The following is a 19,492-nucleotide window of genomic DNA, read 5'->3' as shown; positions in this document are numbered from 1 at the left end:
AATAAACTGATTGTTAAAAGTACTAAACTGAAAGAAGATCATATTATAGTGTTTCAATGATTAAACTAAGCCTGTTTTTTTAAACAATGGTTGTGTGGACCGAAACTCTGTATAACTGCAATAAAAGATGAGTTTTAAAATGATAGCAGTGTGATCAGTTTGGATTTTTACACTACAAATTCTAAAAAAGGTACATCTTTAATGTAAAATATCACCAAAGTAAAGAAAAATAAAAATAAAATAAAAAACACAAAAACAATAATTAAAATGTAAAGCTGTTGAAGTATCGTTTATTGTTAGTTCCTGTTTATTAAAATAGTTAACTAATGCTAAATTAAATTTGCTGAAGTGCATGCTTAATCTTCTCCCACAAGGAAAGAAAGAAAGAAAGAAAGAAAGAAAGAAGATCTATGGTCGTTCATATGTTATCAATTTAGTGTTGTTTAGATGCCCCAAAGGGAGGGTCTTGTTGTCTTGCTTTTCTGCTGTGACAATGTCTGCTCCTCAGATTATACCACATTTACAGAATACCAGTTTACCATCTGCCTTGTGCATTATATGTTCACAACATATTTAGATATTTGTATTATACTCACACACCACCTGGCAGGTGTGTATTATAAATGCTCTTGAGTATTGTATGTTATGTATATTGTGCTTACTCTTTTTAGTATGTTGTTACACAGAAATGTTCCTTCAGGAATCAATAAAGTGAGCCCTACATGTAATTAATATAGATATATACTATATAAAAAATATTAGGCATAATGTTTATCTAATTCGATGAATGATGTAAATATTGATATAGTGCAGGATGATTTAATTAGATTAAATAATATATTTATTATATTTAGTAAAAACAATTCATTAAGATGTTATAGATCAAATGTATCTCATGTAGTATGACATCCATTTTAAGGTTATTTAATAAAATTAATTTTTTAATGATAAATACATTTCTACCCACAGTGACAGATTTAGACCTTTCTTCTCATGTTGTTACTCATTTATTAGTTTATTAGTTCACGCGGTGCATTTAAACAAAATGCCTGTATCACAAATACTATCTGAAGCTGAAGGCCATGCAAGACAGAAAGTTGGCCAAACCTTGCGTTGTTTGTTTGCCTGCAATCTGTTAAGATCTCGAAGCGCCCAACAGATGGCAGCACTGTATAATAACTGCTGTCTCCTTGCATTAGACATTATTTACAGTGCAGCCCTATCTCACGAATTTAACATATATACTTTTAGGCTATGTCTGTATTACATATACGGACTATAGAGAGGGTGAATCTACGATAGGCTGTTTGCCATTTTTATTCCATATGTGAGAATCTAGCCTATAATCACGGATTGTAGACGGTAAATTCCTTTTGCATTAATATTAAAACTCAAAACAGGTCAAAACGGTCAAAAGTAAATTATTAATAGGCCTACTAATCTAAATGTAGGTAGTAAATAGGCTACTTAAAAATAATAATGCCACAGTAGCCTGAATTATCTACAAATTTACAAAGAACTATTTATATTATCCTATTGGCCATAAAAATAATGGATGTCATAAAATACAAATCACCGCTTTATATTTTTTTACTGTAAAAAGGGGGCATTCCCAGACTTCCTTGCACTACCCATCGCAGTTGAACTCAGTGAACTCGTCAACAGACTTATCTAAACCTATTTGGCATTCTACAAAAACAATGATTTGATGAACAGATCTTAATAGCAAATTTAACATGAATGTATATATTAACATAATTTAATTATACCTGTGAAGGAATATGCATAATATAGGAATTAATATAATTGTCATGCTCAATGTTTATAACACCATTACTTTTTTCTTAGAACCACAGCTGCTTTATCATTATTATTTTTAATAATAATAGTAATATACAAAGTTTAGCACAATGACATGTCTTTAAGGGTGTGTTCTTAATAGAGGTGTGTGTTATTTTTTAGGGGTGGGTGGTAGTAGGTATTCTTCATAGATGTGACGTGGTGTAGCCTATGAGTGAGAAATAAACGATATGATATTTTGCTGACATCAGCACTGCGCCAAAAAGGACAGTTCCACCCGCTCGCTGCTGCCGACCTGAGTTTCCAGTGAAACACTGAGCACAACACCTTCCACGGGCAAAAAGCACTCACTGTGCCTTTAAAAGTTAAAAATAATCTATAGATCAGCTTATTTGTCGTAGTTCTTCGGGTTCATCTGAAACATCTGCAGTAAGGAAGGTTGAATGCGAGGAGCAGCACGGGTAAATTATTGATTGGGACAGCCCTGCTATAAAAGGAGACGCCGCCTTGGTTCTGCTCCTTGTCTTCAAACGCCAAGATGAGCTACGGATCCGACATCTACTCTGCCTCTTCCTACCGGAAGATCTTCGGGGACTCTACCCGCTACTCAGCCTCTCCATCCCGGCTGAGCAGCTCCCGGAGCGGGTTTAAATCCCAGTCCACGACCCGCACGAGCATCCCAAGCTCCTACAAGCGCACCACCCGATCTGCCTTCCCATCCTCATCCTTGACTCTGGAAAGCTTCGACTTCACTCAGAGCACCGCGCTTAATAATGAGTTCAAAATCATCCGTACCAATGAGAAGGAGCAGATGCAAGGGCTCAATGACCGCTTCGCGATGTTCATCGAGAAAGTTCGCAATTTGGAGCAACACAACAAAGTGTTGGAAACCGAACTCGTGACCCTGCGCCAGCGCCAGTCAGAACCGTCCCGTCTAGCCGAGCTCTACCAGCAGGAGATCCGAGAACTCCGCTCCCAACTCGAGGAGCTTAACGCGGAGAAGAACCAGATGATGTTCGAGCGCGACAACATTGAGGAGGACCTCCAGAAACTCCAGGAGAAGTTCGAGGAGGAGATGCGACTGCGGGAGGAGGCTGAGCAAACGCTTAGAGCTTTCAAGAAAGACGTGGACAACGCCACAATGGTGCGCCTAGACCTGGAGAAAAAGGTCGAATCTCTTTTGGATGAGATCAACTTTATGAGAAAGGTGCACGAGGAGGAGGTAACTGAGCTTATGAACATGATCCAGGCTTCCCAGGTGTCCGTGGAGATGGAAGTGGCCAAACCCGACCTCACCTCCGCCCTCAAGGAGATTCGCGGCCAGTACGAATCTATGGCGAATAAGAACTTGCAGTCCGCCGAAGAGTGGTACAAGTCCAAATTCGCCGATCTTAGCGAACAGGCCAACAAGAGCAACGAGGTCATTCGCGCTAGCAGGGAAGAGCTCAACGAGTTCAGGAGGCAGCTGCAGTCCAAGACCATCGAGATCGAGAGCCTAAAGGGCACCAACGAATCTCTGGAAAGGCAGATTCATGAGATGGAGGACAGGCACAATGTTGAGGTCATGGGCTACCAGGTTGGTTTCCTCAATTTGAATCTTACACGTGTTCAACTGAGTCAGAAATAATGGATATCGGCAAAGAGTTTCACTTCTTTAAAATTATAACAAATATTCGCTATATATTTTTGTTTAGAAATAGAATAGTGTTTGAAACTTTTGCTTCTGTTAACCAGACAGCAGACAAAAGATCCCCGTGAAATGGGCGTGACCACAGCAAGTGACTGTGAATGTTACTGCTTCTCTGTCCATGGTGCTAAAATGATTTCAGACAGTTACTAAGTTAAATTAACAGCCTATATTGGATATTTTATTCATAAGGCTTTCCAAACCTTTTAATAAATCAGTTATCATCAAATAATAATGACAACGTGTCACTAAATAATGAATGCAAGTGCTAGCCTGTAAAAAAAAAAAAAAAACTAAACTAAAATCTAAATGTTTCACAACCATCATTGCATTTAGGTTAAAGAAGCCTACTGTTTTTTTAATTCTTTCTTTCTTTCTTTCTTTCTTTCTTTCTTTCTTTCTTTCTTTCTGCAATACATGTGCAGTGTCTCAAAAATAAAGGTTCTTTATAAAAAAAGTTTTTTGGATGTCTTTAGAGATTTCTACCATCAAATCAAATAATTTAATCTACATACAGCAGTTTTTTAATTATAGCTATATCATGTTACATCATCCAGGATACAATTGGACAGATGGAGAATGAGCTGAGGACCACTAAGAGTGAGATGGCCCGTCATCTTAGGGAGTACCAAGACCTGCTGAATGTCAAGATGGCTCTTGACATAGAGATTGCTGCTTACAGGTAATAAACTATGCTTGTTATTAATATGCGACGGTGAATGCTAGTGCATTCTTTTCAACGTACCTGTAACCTAAAATAAAAATGAGAATTGCTCTAATGGAATTAGCTAATGTGATACAGAAATGTATTCTATTGTTCTCTCTTCATTATGTTTAACACCCAAAAATCCTACCTCACCACCCTTTCTTTGTTCACCCTCTCGTTTACTATTCATTTTAGGAAACTGTTGGAAGGGGAGGAGACACGTATTAGCACTGGGATCACCTACCCTGCCCCTCCTTCGATGTCTAGCTACAGCTACCAGTCCCGCATGTACAGCAGCACCAGTGTTAGTGGAAAGAAGGAGGTCAAGGATGACGACGACAAGCATCAACAAAGCAAACCCAGCAAAGGCTCCTCCCAGTCCGACGACTCCAAGAAGAATGAAATGATCGACTCCGGAGACGTGAACCCCACCAACCAGAAAAACTAAATGTCTCAACCCTCTTTCTTTCTTCCTCTCCTCCCTCTGCCTTCTCCATTACCGTCCTTTTCCTTTTCCCAAGCAACTCCCATCCACAAAGGGGGTCTCAGAGAGGAATCTAGCATATTCTCCACTAGTTCACCTCCCACTCAATCACAGGGCAGCGGTCCTTCTGTAGCAAACCACTAACTACTCAATACACACTCTTTCTCTGTTTCCAGGGCTGCACTGTGAGTCGTATCGCCACTTTTCTGCACTATAACAGGCTTCTCTCAGCACATTGTGTTAAGAAAATGTCTATGTGTTTAGCTTTGGTGAAGGTAGCTTACTGTGCTGCAGTTTTTCCAAGAGCCAGCACAAAACCTGACTCGCAATAATATTGTCTTAAAGCATAAGCTGTAAGCAAAGCAATTATTGTTGTCTTGTCTTTGCATTATGCCAGCCCTAGTAAGAATGCCATTTGGGAGTGTCATCGTATCAGAATTGCATCTGTTTCTTGACTCGGTTAACTGTTCTTGCGGTTAACTTCTCGGCATGCTCATAATGCATTCTTGCCAATAAATAAATAAATAAAAATGCTAGACATGCATAGTTTCGAAAACACTCCACCCAGCCAAATTCCTCTCCAAGACTGCTCTTAAACATATTCTACTGACTAAAAGCGATGAGGATTTGAGCCTAATGGCAAGTCCTCACTGCATGAGGTGCTTTTGCTGTTTGCATGGTGACTGTATATGGGTCCAACAGAAGTTTACCTATACTTTCATAGCAGTGTGCCTGCCATCCCTCTCAGTACTTAAGGCTGCATTAGTTCACCAGCCAATGGGCAAGACTGAGAGCAAAATGTTACACAATACTGCTGAAGCCTTTCACATGCTGCTAAATGCTTGTGATGAATACAAATTCTGACAAATACTTTATAGCCAATCAAGTCAGGGCACTTAAATGTATGTAAACAGCATCTCATTCATATCAACTGTCAGAATGAAGGAATATGGAATGATTGGGAAAATAGGAAGATAAGTGTAAAACCATGATTAATAGTGTGAGTTTGAGTGAGAAACAAGACATAGAAAGAAAGGGCTTGTTTGAGCCAGCTTTAAGTTCAGTTTAGCCTGCCGCTTCTGAGTCCAGAATTGGTTGTGTTTGGGCGGGTAATACAAATATTATGAAGTAACAGTATATTTAGAAGTTAGAAAATGCAAAAATATTTCAAAATTGTATGTTCGTGGATGCCTGAAGCACATTGACAGTGTGGAAACGCAGTCACTAACACTTTTCACAATCTGAAACACTTGAATCTAGTGTACTCTCATACAAAGAAGTCACTGTCACAGTGAACCTCTATGAACTATGGATAAATAACTTATACTGAAAGTTTAATGCTAGTGAAATTTCTTCATATCACTTCTGCTACACTGCCAGGTTTTGATACCACTTGCCTCTATGTCATGGCTTTGTTAAGCCTGACTTGCTGCACTCTTTCTATAGACAGTTTGAACCGACTGATATAGTTGGGCTTAAGTCAGTTTAAGAACTGCATGATGGAATCCGATTGGATTACTTTGTCGGAATTCATTTTTCCGATGAACACTGTGGCAGTGGCATGCTTAGCTGCGAGGGAATGTTAGGCAAATCTGGAATTTTGTCTTTCCATTCTCACAGATGCTCCTTAACTAGGCCTGGTAACCTTGTCATGAAAATCTGAACATTTTGAGATTTGCTCTGCTATTTTTGAGAGGGTGAATGGTGGTTGCTGAAAGCGTGGTGACAGAATGCAGTTTGAAGAAGGAGAATTTCAAACCTGCACTGCCAAACTTTTTGTAATGCATGTGCGATCAGCATTCCATAAAAAAGCAACCCACTTTTACACCAATAACAATCCATCTAAAAATGCTACTTACATGTATGAATGCTCTAGGTTGTAAAAAAAATGCCTTAAGCCACCAGCAGCTTTCTGAATCTGGCAAGGTGTGCATTTACCTATTATTTCTGCTAAGAATGTGACTTTGTTTGCTATCTAGTGTGTAGGGGCCACTGTGTACTGGATGACTGAAAACTTTAGGAGCTGAATGTAGTTGATGTGATTTCTATTTAGTCATTATTGTACTGCTATATGGCACATGACCAATAAAGACTTGACATTATGAAGCTCACCTTAATGTGTCTGTCCTTGTTAAATTTAAATTTCTGAAATCTCATTGGAAATGGCTGATGAAACTTATAGAGTTTTCTATTTTACGCATCAGAACAAGTAATACATGTTTGCAGTAGAACTCAAGACATTAAATGTCAATATCCATAATATTATTATCCATAATTATTACATTTCTCGACCTGTAAGTACATTGAAAATATCCCGTATCTATATTAACTGGTTGTATTCAAGTCAAAAATATTATTTAATATAACTGAATCAACCTATATGTTTTAATTTATACAAGTTAAATCAATTAAGGCAAAAAATGCCAAAAATAGATCTTTAAAAAAAAAAAAAAAAACAAAAAAAACATTTGCAGGTTATCAGTGTTTGCAGTGTGTGGTGGGAATATGACACTTAGCTTTATTTCCAAGCCTTTTTAAACCTTTGTGTTTACGAATTATGGCTTACTCTTTTCAACAAACGATTAGAGTGGAGGAGGAATGCAAACGGTCTCAAGTGCAATAATTAATGAGAGGGTTTGATGAAAAACCCATTTGCCTGGTGTTTTGTGAGCGTATATATATACTGCCATCCAAAAGTTTGGAAACTCTCTAGAAAAGTGGGGTTTTGGACAATATTAGCATGAATCCTTTTTCATTTGTGATCATTTTGCACTGATGAGGGACAACGCAAACTACAAAAACATATTTTATTACATTTTATTACAACAGTTTATACATAGAAAAAACTAAAATTTTCGATTCATCAATATATCCACCATCAGCAGCTATTACAGCTCTGCATAATACGGGCCTAAATTCATTGTATTCTAAACTTAACTGGCAATAAATTGTTGAAGCTATTAAGGTGTGCTGACCCAAAAATCTTTTAAAAACCTGGGCCAAGTTTAAACCAGTAACCAGGCATCACAGCTGGCAAAGGGGCATGTCTGACTTTGACTTGTATATATTGCCATTACTATGTAATCAAAATGAAAATTAATATTGCTGGTCTTCAATGAGAATGTCAAGTTACTTCAATGTATTTGCACCAAAAAATTATAAGGATTTATGTTGATATCGTCCAAAACCATACTTTGCCAGGGGTGTTTCTAAACTTTTGTAGGGCAGTGTATCAATCTTGTTTTAGTACCAATGAGATACTATTATAGTTTTAGATTTTCTGATTTTATTTTATTTTCACTTAAAGCTTTTGTAATGTTTTGTGTTTTTGTTATTTGCATTATTAACTATAATTCTATATAGATTTTATTCATTTTTATTTCAGTTTTAGTTTTAGTTATTTTAGTACATCAAGCTAAACTAAATGATAACACTTTACAATAAGCCCTCATTAACACTGGTTAATGCATTAACTAACATAAACTAAAAATGAGCAATATACAGTTTTATGCAAAAGTTTGGGAACCCCTTGCAGAATCTGTAAAAATGTGAATAATTTTAACAAAATAAGAGAGATCATACAAAATGCATGTTATTTTTTATTTAGTACTGTCATGAGTAAGATATTTTACATAAAAGATGTTTACATATAGTCTACAAGAGAAACAAATAGCTGCAATTATTAAAATAACCCCCTGTAAAAGGTTGGGAACCCTTGTTTCTTGATACTGTGTGTGGTTACCTGGATGATCTATGACTATGTTTTTCGTTTTGTGATGGCTGTTCATGAGTCCCTTGTTTATTCTGAACAGGTAAACTGAGCACTATTCTTCAAGTCCTGCAGATTCTTCAATTTTCCAGCATCTTCTGCATATTTGAACCCTTTCCAGCAGTGACTGTATGTTTTTGAGATCCATCTTTTCACACTGAGGACAAATGAGGGACTCAAACACAACTATTAAACAAGGTTTAAACATTCACTGATGCTCCAGAAGGAAACATGATGCATTAAAAGCCGGGGAGGGTGAAAACTTTCTGAATTTGAAAATCAAGGTAAATTGTACCTAATTTGTCTTCCGGGAAACATGCAAGTATCTTCTGTTGCTTCCGAAGGGCAGTACTAAATGGAAAAAAAAAAAAAAATATTTTAACAAAATAGGAACAATTTGAACATCTTCATCCTGTTCAAAAGATTTGACCCCTCAGCTCTTATTGCATCAAAAAGTAATCAAATCAGTTACATGTCTTAAGTACTGTACAACAGGGTAACTTGTAATCTACTTATTACATTTCCAAAGTGACCATCCCAACATTGTTTGTACAGCATTTATTGAACTTTGTTAATGTTTGTAAAAATATTGAGGTTTATGTTAATTAACAGTGCATTAACTAATGTTAACCTTAACAATGTGCCTTTTTTTCACAGATTTCTTTTATTTATTTATTTATTTTTTGGATAGAGCGTAATAACATAGCAGGCAGCCCACCTTCAACTTTGTGCCTCTTGTGATCCTGCAGCGACCCCATAATCCATCATATTCTAGTTTATGTGAGTCTTTAGGGATCAGGAGTCAAGAGGACAAGGACAATTCCATTGTGGCTTTTTTTCTTTCTTAGTGAATAGCAATGGACACTAAATCCTAAAATAATTACGAACAATTTGATTGTGAGGACACAAAAATAAGCTATAGTTCATCACTGCTCCATGTAAACACACACACATTTACATCTGGTTTTCCCAAGCCCACATACGGTGTGTGGTAGGTAACACTCGTGACTGCATCTCTGTGCTGTTTGCTGACGTAGACAGCTGTGTGGGCAATAACACACACTGCAGTTATTCAAAGATTTATATCCCTGCAATGCTGCCAACGTCCCATTGTGACAAATGCACACTAAAACCCACCTCTCACACCAAAAGCCTAAAGAGAGACTTTATTTAGCTCATACACCATTGCTATTCTCTGTATCATTTGGTACATCTGACTTCACCTGACTAACATCATTAGAGACTGTAATTCTGATGCTATTGATGACTGACTTCCTACTGCATAGTGTCAGCATGTTTCTCTATTATGGACAGGCATGAAATTGTTTATATTTTTTCCTTTCTGTGACAGAGACAGAGTAGAAATGGACTTGGATGTGTTATCCACACCTCAGTGCACATAGACTCTAAATGACCTCCTCAAATGTCCTGTAGAGACCAGACTGACATGAGCAGCCAGGCATCACAAGATAAGCAAGAGACATGCCCTAAAGTTAGAATGATAGACATTGTGTGAATGCATGTGCATTTGTTAAACATGTAGTTTTAGATAGGTTCAGACACTTAATTTGTCTAATGGAAATGGTTAGTTTTTATTAAAAAAAAGCAATGCTGTTATTTAAAGGTAACAACAAAGACAAACCTGTCTCCAAAAGCCTTACTGCATACAACTACTGGCCAAAATCCCACTTATAAAGGAAAAAAAAATTGTTAAGTTTTAGAGGGGGGGTGTACTCACTTATGCTGTGCACTGTATATATACAGTGCACAGCATAAGTGAGTACACCCCCCTTTAAAACTTAACAAATTCAGCAATTACTCTTTACTTAGAAGACATGTTAGTTTTCTTTTAGCTTGTTCCAACAAGCCTGCCTGATCAATTACCAAAGAAGAATGTTGAAATTATTCAGGAAAATATTCAGGAAGATTTTCTTTTCAAAGTGATAAAATGTTGTGTTGCAAAAATGATTACACTCTCCTGAAAGTTATTAAATAAAACTTTAAAAGCATCCAAAATGTTATGGTGTTGCTAGAGGAGGAGTACAGTGATAAGTGCCTGGCTCCCACAGTGACATTCAGTGGTAGTACAGCTCTTTTAGAGGGATGAGTGCTGAAGGTGTGAGGGAGTTGTGCTTTTTCAGTGCTGTCATGAATTCACACACCACTGTGTGATGTAATACAAAATCCTCATTCCCTGCATTGTTGGCCATTTTTTTTCAATATGACAATGAAGGTATTCATTCTCCCAAGGTGAAAATCCTTCACTGGACACGTATTTCACTCAGTCTTAACACTCTTGAGCAGCTGTGGGGGATTCTGTAGAGACGAGCTGAACAGCGCTCACCATTAAAGACCAGGGTGTTTAAGGAGGTCGTCCTCCGGGAGTTAAACAGGACAGAAGTGGCATTTTGTCATAAACATATACACTCAGCCAAGAAGGGTCAGAGTTGTACACTTATAGTTCTGAAGGACATACTAAGTACTAGAATATTATACATTTGATGAATTAAATCTAGGGTGTACTCATTTCTGCAAAACCTCATTTAAACAAAATTGGCTAATTTACTTATTTTACAGAAAATATTGGCATATATTTTTATTTTTTATTAAATATATGTTTAATACATTTCAATTTTGCCAATCTTTCATTAAGAAATTACATATTTTATTTATTCAGAGGGTGTGTACTCATTTATGCTGTGCATATATATATATATATATATATATATATATATATATATATACTAGCAAGACTGCAAAACTTAAATTTTGAAAACTTAAATACAGTACTGTTGAACTTTTATTTACATTTATGCATTTATACATTTATAAATCTAACAACAATCACAAAGAAGAGAGATGAAAATGCATAAAAAAAAAAATAATCAAAAATGAATATCTGTATAGGTTCCTTACTTTGTAATTAAGTAAAAATTGCACACCCAAAGCTTTACTACAAGCCTCTCGAAAACCAAATATGATGTTTCTGACATCCAACCTGCGCTATATATGTAATTTAAATACTGCAGGAATACGATTACAGAGTAATTCCTTTACACAAACTTAATGTATGAAAAACCTGTATAGTTGTATAAAAGTCACACTTTCATGGTGCTTTTTTGTTCTTGTTTATTATAAACGATAACTGTGTGAGAAAAATGTTGAGACTGTTTTTAAAAAATTGTAAATAACATTTTTTAGTTTTGGAATGACATGAAGATTGGGTTCCTATGACTTCTATTGTGTGGACAAAAAATGCAATGGGAGTCCGTGGTCACCAAAACTGTTTGGATAGCAACATTCTTCAAAATATCTTCTTTTGTGTTCCACAGAAGAATGAACATTGTACAGGTTGAGTAAATAAGATAATTTTCATTTTAGTGTGAACTATCCCTTTAACCCAATCAAACATGCATATGCACACAGACACTGCTGAATTATTCATGTTTTTCTCCTGGTGCGTTTGAGCTGGTGGAAGGACAATGACTGGATGAGGCAACAGAGGGAAATCTCACTGGTGTCCTCACCATGACCTTCTCCTATCAAAGAGCAGTCAACTTGCACATGGTCAGAATAATTTTCTGAAACAAAAGATATTTTATTATTACATTTTGCACATCATGGCAATCCGTTCTTGATAATCTTAGGGAAATAGGCTGCTGATCCAGCTGATGCCTCCTAATCTAATCACCACCTATTTCAAAAGAAGTGTAACTATCTATATGATAAGACACAATCTAAAACCTCAGTCATTAAACAAGAGCTTACTTTATCAGTTCTTCAGTCAATCCCTTAGGCTCTATAAACCAATCAATATTATCATTACGAATGTCCCTCAGAATGACAGAGAGATGAAACAGAAGGTCAGTGAAGAACACAAGACTGTCGAGTTACCTGCCAGTAAAGTGTTAACTGGCCTGCTGCAGCAGCTGTTGCCGTGGATACTGTTGCCAAGCCCCAACCCACTGTGCCCTTGCAGCAGTGAGAGATGCTTGTGGGAAGCTGCACGCACACTTCACAAGCCCACCCTACAGACACTGAGTAATCAAGAGAAAATGGATTTATAAGGAGACAGATGAAAGAGCAGCCTGAAGTTCTGCACAAAAAACACTTTCGATGTCCTCAATAAGTACATCATAGTCACTTAAACTGCTTTCAGTGATGTGTTCCAGTGTCACCCCTAGAAAAATGTTTCAAATGTAGTTAGAAATGGATCTTAAAAATAGGACGAGGGAAACGGATGTGTTTTAAGGCATTGTCTGTCAACCACTGCGTGAATACTATTGCTTAACAGATAAAATCCAGCTAGTTTAGACCTTATTCTGTGCTGAAAATTACCTAATTTGGTGTTATAAAAAATAATTGCGTGTCAATTGCGTTTTATTATGCTTTAGATCTTGGATTCAATCTTTTTGTCAACTTCTTTCAGTTTTATTTAGTTTCTTTTTTAAAACTGATTGATCGTAGTCTTTACAAAACCTGTGCTAACTGAAAGAAAACAAGTTAAATCCCATATTTGCATATTCCCATATAGCTCACCAAGAAATGTATTAGCAATTATTATTATTTTTTTGTAGGCCATTGTTTTTAACCAGGGTCCAATTACCTACACAAAGCCACTAAGAAGTGGTTTGACCAGCTAGCAGTAAGCCAATTCAGTTGTATTTTACAAATTCAAATTAGACCAAGACTAGTCTAAGCAGTTTATGCAACCAACCCCAGGATCACCACATTTGTAACAAGGTGAGAAAAAAGTGCAAAAAAAAAAGAACAAAAAATATTATGTGATACAATAACGTTAAAGGGATAGTTTACTCACCCTCAAGCCATCCTACACTGTAAAAAAAAACACAATTTGTTGAGTCAACTTAAAATAATTTGTTAACCTGCTGCCTTACAATTTTAAGTTCAGTCAACTCAAATAGGTTTAGTCAACTTGTTAACATGTTAAGTTGTACTAAGTGACAACTTAGATATTTGTGTTTGTTAAACTTAAAAGCTGGGTAAGTAACCCAGCTGCCTTAACATTTTAAGCTTTTAAACTTTTTTTTTTGAGTTGACTGAACTTAAATTTTTAAGGCAGCTGGGTAACAAATTATTTTAAGTTGACTCAATAAATTGTTTTTTACAGTGTAGGTTTATAACTTTATATTACTTTCAGATGAATACAATACAGAGTTTTATTTTAAGCTCTTTCAAGCTTTATAATGGCAGAGAATGGGGTTTAAGATTTTGAAGTTCAAAAAACTACGTCCATCCATCATAAAAGTGTTCCACACAGCTCCAGGAGGTTAATAGAGGCCTTCTGAAGTGAATCAATGCATTTGTTTGTTTTGTTTTGTTTTTATTAGACAAAAAAGTGGTAAATGCACTCAATTCGTCAAGAATGACACAATAAAGTTTAAAGACAAAACTTGTTTCCATGGTGGTCCTTGACGTAAAACACAGTATTCACTCCCGGTAACAGGTACACTGACACTGCATTATAAATACAAAAATTACAATAAAATTACATTTTACAAAAACTCAGAGTCACAAAAAGCCACATGCGTAATAGAATTCATCAACAAAACAACCTACTTAAAAGCCAACTTTTAGCTTTTAAACTAAAACTAGCCATATTTGAAATACTATTTATTTAAATTTATATATTTATTTAAAAGACCTATGACCATACATAGTTTTAAAGTGACATAATGTAATATCCATTAGACTTTGCCTATTTTTTTTTTAACAATGTTGCTTATTTACCCTAGAAAAAAGTGCATTAAAATATGAAGGAGCTCTATATTTGTGAAAGAAAGTTATCCATATTTAAAACTTTATAAACCATAATCTCTTGTTCCAGCTAACTGATGGAACAAGAGAGTGGCGTTCCAGTGGATGACGTAGGACGTAAGCATATAGCGTAAGCTATGGTGAGAAGTGACGAACATGGAGCAAAACAAAACACTGGTCATGAATTAGAAGTACAAAACCAGGATTTGTAAAGAAAAATATTGAAGGATTTTAATACAAGACAAGAGAAGACTGTTTTTTTCTTTGCTGTAAACAAAACTTGGTTCTTGCAAGACTAGGATATTCTCACGGAAGCTTACGCTACGCTTACATCCTATGTCATGCACTGGAACACCACTCTCTTGTTTATGTTTATGTTATATTATTATGATGTTTTTCATGTTCGTGGGTTAAATTGACCCCAATAACGTGATATTTAGCCCCTGGAAGGTGTCCCTTATTGTCCCACAGCAACATTAAAATAGTGTAGATTAGTGTACAATGTTTTATTCATTTACCGTATTTAATAATGGGGGCATCCAAATTATCTGACATATTTGAACAAATGTTTTTTAAAAAAGTAACACAACAGTTACTTTCCCTGGTAATTAGTTACTTTTGTAATGATGTAACTCAGTTACTATTTGTAAGAAGTAACTAGAAACTATAACTAAATTACTTTTTTAAAGTCCACTGGCTGGACGCCACTCTTTCATGAACGAGTGCACGACAGTTAGCGGAAGCTAGAGATTATGGTTTAAGTTTTGAATATGGATATTTTTATAATACAAACACATCACTTTGCTTCAAAAGGCCTTCATTAACCCTTTCGGAGCTGCGTGAAGCACTTTTTAATGATAAATGGAGATTGTGGCCTTTGAAATCTCGTCCACTATTCACTGTTATTGTGAAGCTTGGAAGAGCTAGGCCATTTTAATGTAACTCGTATTGTATTTGTCTGAAAGAAGAAAGTCATATACCCATAGGATGGCTTGAGTATGAGTAAATCATGGGGTGATTTATATCTTTGGGTGACCTATCCCTTTAACTAGCATTTTTGGGAAAAAAGTACATCCATTTCTGGTCAAAATGACTGGAATACAATATGAGGGTTAAATGGTATTTCCTTGTGGATGATAAATAATACAGGCCCCTTGATGCAGCTGAACTGAGTTCTCATCAGCATTAGTAACCTGCAGGGCTTTCCTGAGGGAAATCACTAGATACTGTGTAATGAGGCTGTATAGTGTCTACCATGAGTCATCAGCTTATGGGTGTCCTGGGGAGAGACAGAATGAGGCTCCTTGAACAGAAATATCTGTTGTATGCAATAACACTGAGAAAACAGAGACAAAACAAAAGCATTGTTCACTGATACTGGGAGTTATGAAGGAAACGTTGGAAATGTGATCCTCCATGTCTTGTGCTTCGGAAGAACGCACATGAGGATGCTGTCATTTTTTCTGGATTGGCGGTATGTGTGTGTGAGCGTGAGAGAGAAACTGGGCTAAAAATAGAACAGACACAACAGAGTGAGACAGACATAACGGCTGAGCGACTGTATACAGACACTGACACCAGTCTACTTTATGCCTCACAAAATACTGCATACACACGCACATGCATGTTGGGTTTCCATTTTTTATGGGCACATTCCATCAGTGAAATATCAGTGTCATCATTGAGTGTTCAACCCTCACAATACTCCAAAATGTTGGTCTTAATTTACCATTCGCTTTATGTCATGTCATAAATAGTAGACACTCATGTACTATAGAAACATATGAGCTGAGCTCCCACACATGTATTTTAGATAATTATAGGCCATTATTCGAAGCATAAACCTGCTTCGAATAATGTCCGCCCTGTCATGGACATGTATATTACTGTTAAATATGTTGTCATTGCAATATTAAGATGCAAATGATATTTTCTGAAAGGTATTGTACCTTTCCTTAACATTTATTATTTGTTTGCTTTTATTTGAAATTATAAATACTTAAAAGATTTTATGTAAACCATGTGATTTTCACAATTTATTAAGAGATATTATTATTTAAAATATTATTTTAAAATGTCAAGATAACAGGGTGGACAAGAATGTGACGGGGTGGACAAAAAAATAACAAATAAATAAATAAATAAATAATATAATTACAATTCATTTTAGTTTTCTGCAATATTAACTACAAATAAATTCTATGTCCACCCTGTCATGTGTATGTCCACCCTATCAAGTCTAAGTGGCCGACAGGGTGGACATTTTGGAACAAGGACATGGTGGACATTTTAAGCTTTAATTAGCATATTAGCTTACAACAAACTTTGACTAGCTAAATAGTTGTTTTAGAGAATTTGGTAAATTTAAACGTACATATTTTGAAAATACTGTATTCGAATCACCTCCTGCATATTTTATGCCGACAGGGTGGACATGTTAAGCTTAGAAAAAGCAAGTAAGCAAACTCATATGAAAAAAAAAGTTAATTTAAAAGTCACCAAATTACTCACATCAGCCGTTGAAATTTCTGCCACTGAAGAGACAAAAAATCTGTTGTCCAGATGTCACTAGAGGAGATGGCCTTTTCTTAAAGGGGAGGATTCCCCAGTGTGACAGGGTGGACAACCCTACAAGAGACATGAACAATATTTTTTTTTATTAAATAAAAAATATATATATATATAGATATTTTTTTAAACAAATGGTCAATACACTCAAACTGAGTAATCTCTTATTTAACAAAATATTACATTTAAAAATTTTATGATTTGACTATATTCTACTCTTATTCAAATTTAATAAGCAGTGCTTGGGACACAGCGAAATAACACACATCCTCCTACACAAAACTTAAAAAATCTAGAAAATGTATCTAAAGAGCCAAGTAATGCTTTTGTTATGAATATAAAAACTTAGCCTAATAACACACCCTTTCATTGTCATTTTTATGTTAAGTTATCATAGCAAATGAGTTATGTACAGGATACCAAAAGGCACCCTGCAGTGATGTTGACCCCTATACAAACTGTATTTTCTATTCCCTTGCCATAACCCTACATCTAAACCAACACCTCGCATGAAACTTTCTGCATTTTAAGATTTAAAAAAAAAAAAAAAACTTTATAAGCGTGTTTCCTCATGGGGACCAAAAAATGTCCCCACAAAGACAAGGATTTTGAATATTGCTATCTTTGTGGGGACATGTTGTCCCCATAATGTAGGGTATACCTGAATCACACACACACAGAAACACAGACACACACACAAATACAAAAGAACTGTCACAAGAAATGGTAGCCTTTATATATATGAATGTTGAAAGGTATTTCATCTTAGTCATCATGTTTTAATACGTATTATGATTGAATTTTTATTTTAACATCTTTAACACAATATGATTAAAAATAGTGCAAAAAAACAAACAAACAAAAAAAAAAAACGTATCAATGATTATCATTAATAATAATTAATTCTGCCCCTAACCCATACAAAAATTATGTAATAAGGAATATTCCTATTGTTGTAAAGCCGTCCACAGAAATTTCAGATGTGACAGATTTTAATAATGATAAAATTAAAACTATATATATAATACTTATATACATGACTGTATGATTCTGGGATCATCTTTTCACACTGAAGACTACTTAGGGAATAATATGCAACTATTACAGAAGGTTTAAATGCTCAATGATGCTCCAGAAGGAAAGACCATGCATTAAGAGCCAAGGGGTGAAAACTTTTGAACAGAATGTAGATGTGTTCATTCTTCTTATTTTGCCTAAATATCATATTTTTTCATTTAGTACTGCCCTTCAGAGGCTACAGAAGATAGTTACATATTTCCTAGAAGACAAAATAAGTTAAATTTACCCTGCTCTTCAAATGCAAGAAGTTTTCACCCCCTGGCTCTTAATGCGTTGTTTTCCTTCTGGAGCATTAGTGAGCATTTGAACCTTCAGTAATAGTTGCATATGATTTTAATTTGTACATGTAATAGTTGCATATATAATTTCTTGCAAAGCCATCCACAGAAATTTCAAAGATGCACCGGTTTTTGGTGAGAAACATTTGCATTTAGAGTTTTGATCTGACATTCCCTGCAGCAACATTTTCAGCCAACGGAAATCGTATTTCACGTTCATCTGCAATTCCAGAGAGATTTGCAAGTTTTCTCTTCTCTCTCCAAATATTCCAGTTTAGTGTTTTGTTGAAACAAGCCTTTGACAGTTAAGCCTTTTAGATAATGGCTTTCAAAGGTGCGTGTCTATTCAGAGGAGGCTCATTATTTTGGCTGCAGTGGCACCAGACAACAAGCTTTTCCTTTGAGACCTCTCCTCAAATGCACTATGGTTGATGGGTGCGTCCTTTAGTGAGAACATTTGCTCACAGCAGATGGCCTCCATATCCTCAAGCTGCATATATTTTAAGCTATACAGAGAAAGTTCACACCTTTATTTCTGCTAACAGCATCGTGCAGGAAGGTGACAATTGAGCAAGTGAACCAGAAGAAGCTAACACCTTAATAAAACACCAGAAATATAGAGTAGGAACTCAGACTCTCAGACTGTTGACACTAACTCAAACTGACATGTCGCACTGCAAAATCAGGAGTCATTCTCTGCTGTCCTCAACGGTTGTGTCCAAAACCTAAGGCAGCTGCCTTACTGCATCACTGCCCAGTCACTCAATGACTTTACAGGCTGCATTCGAGTCTGAAGGCACTGCTAAAGGAAACCAGTTTCAGACAGCCTTCCAAGACACCATAATTATGTCATATCTGATCACCCAGAACAAATTCAAGCGTAGTTTAGATAACAAAATGGAAAGTATAATGAATAAAGAATAAAATATTCTAGATTAATAAATGACTTGTGAAATATTAGAACCATTAGTTCTTGATATGACATGTTTTAACTATTAAAAATTAAAAGTATTGTAAAGCACGGTTATTGATAACTAAAAAACATTTTTGTTAACTGAAATGAAGCTGAAATGAAATAAAATTAAACATTTATATTATATGAAAAACAAAACAAAACAAAAAAAACTAAAGTATAATTAAATTTAAAATAGTAATATTCAGTAATATTTTAAAATAACAAAAACTTAACAAAATGACAAAAGCACATAACAAAATTACTAAAAATTGAACTGAAATAAAAATTGAAAAAATATAAAAATAAGAGATAATTTAAATTATTAATAAACTTTAATAGTATAGAAATAATATTAAAACAACACTGTTAATTGGTGACCTGCAATTG

The 19,492-nt window shown here is 35.5% G+C and overlaps 1 protein-coding gene across 1 annotated transcript; it reads left to right on the top strand.

Annotated features, from left to right (window-relative positions):
• Nucleotides 1-2,031: 2,031 nt before the first annotated feature.
• inab (internexin neuronal intermediate filament protein, alpha b) lies at nucleotides 2,032-6,788 on the top strand. Its single transcript, XM_051118859.1, has 3 exons — nucleotides 2,032-3,376; nucleotides 4,045-4,169; nucleotides 4,389-6,788. The coding sequence occupies exons 1-3, from the start codon at nucleotides 2,339-2,341 to the stop codon at nucleotides 4,639-4,641; spliced, it is 1,416 nt and encodes a 471-aa protein (XP_050974816.1). The 5' UTR covers nucleotides 2,032-2,338; the 3' UTR covers nucleotides 4,642-6,788.
• Nucleotides 6,789-19,492: the final 12,704 nt, after the last annotated feature.

The sequence above is a fragment of the Labeo rohita genome, chromosome 1 (genome assembly GCF_022985175.1).
Source record: "Labeo rohita strain BAU-BD-2019 chromosome 1, IGBB_LRoh.1.0, whole genome shotgun sequence".
Lineage (NCBI taxonomy): Eukaryota > Metazoa > Chordata > Actinopteri > Cypriniformes > Cyprinidae > Labeo > Labeo rohita.
Note: the sequence above shows the minus strand (reverse complement) of the source record. Positions and strands in the feature narration are given on the sequence as shown.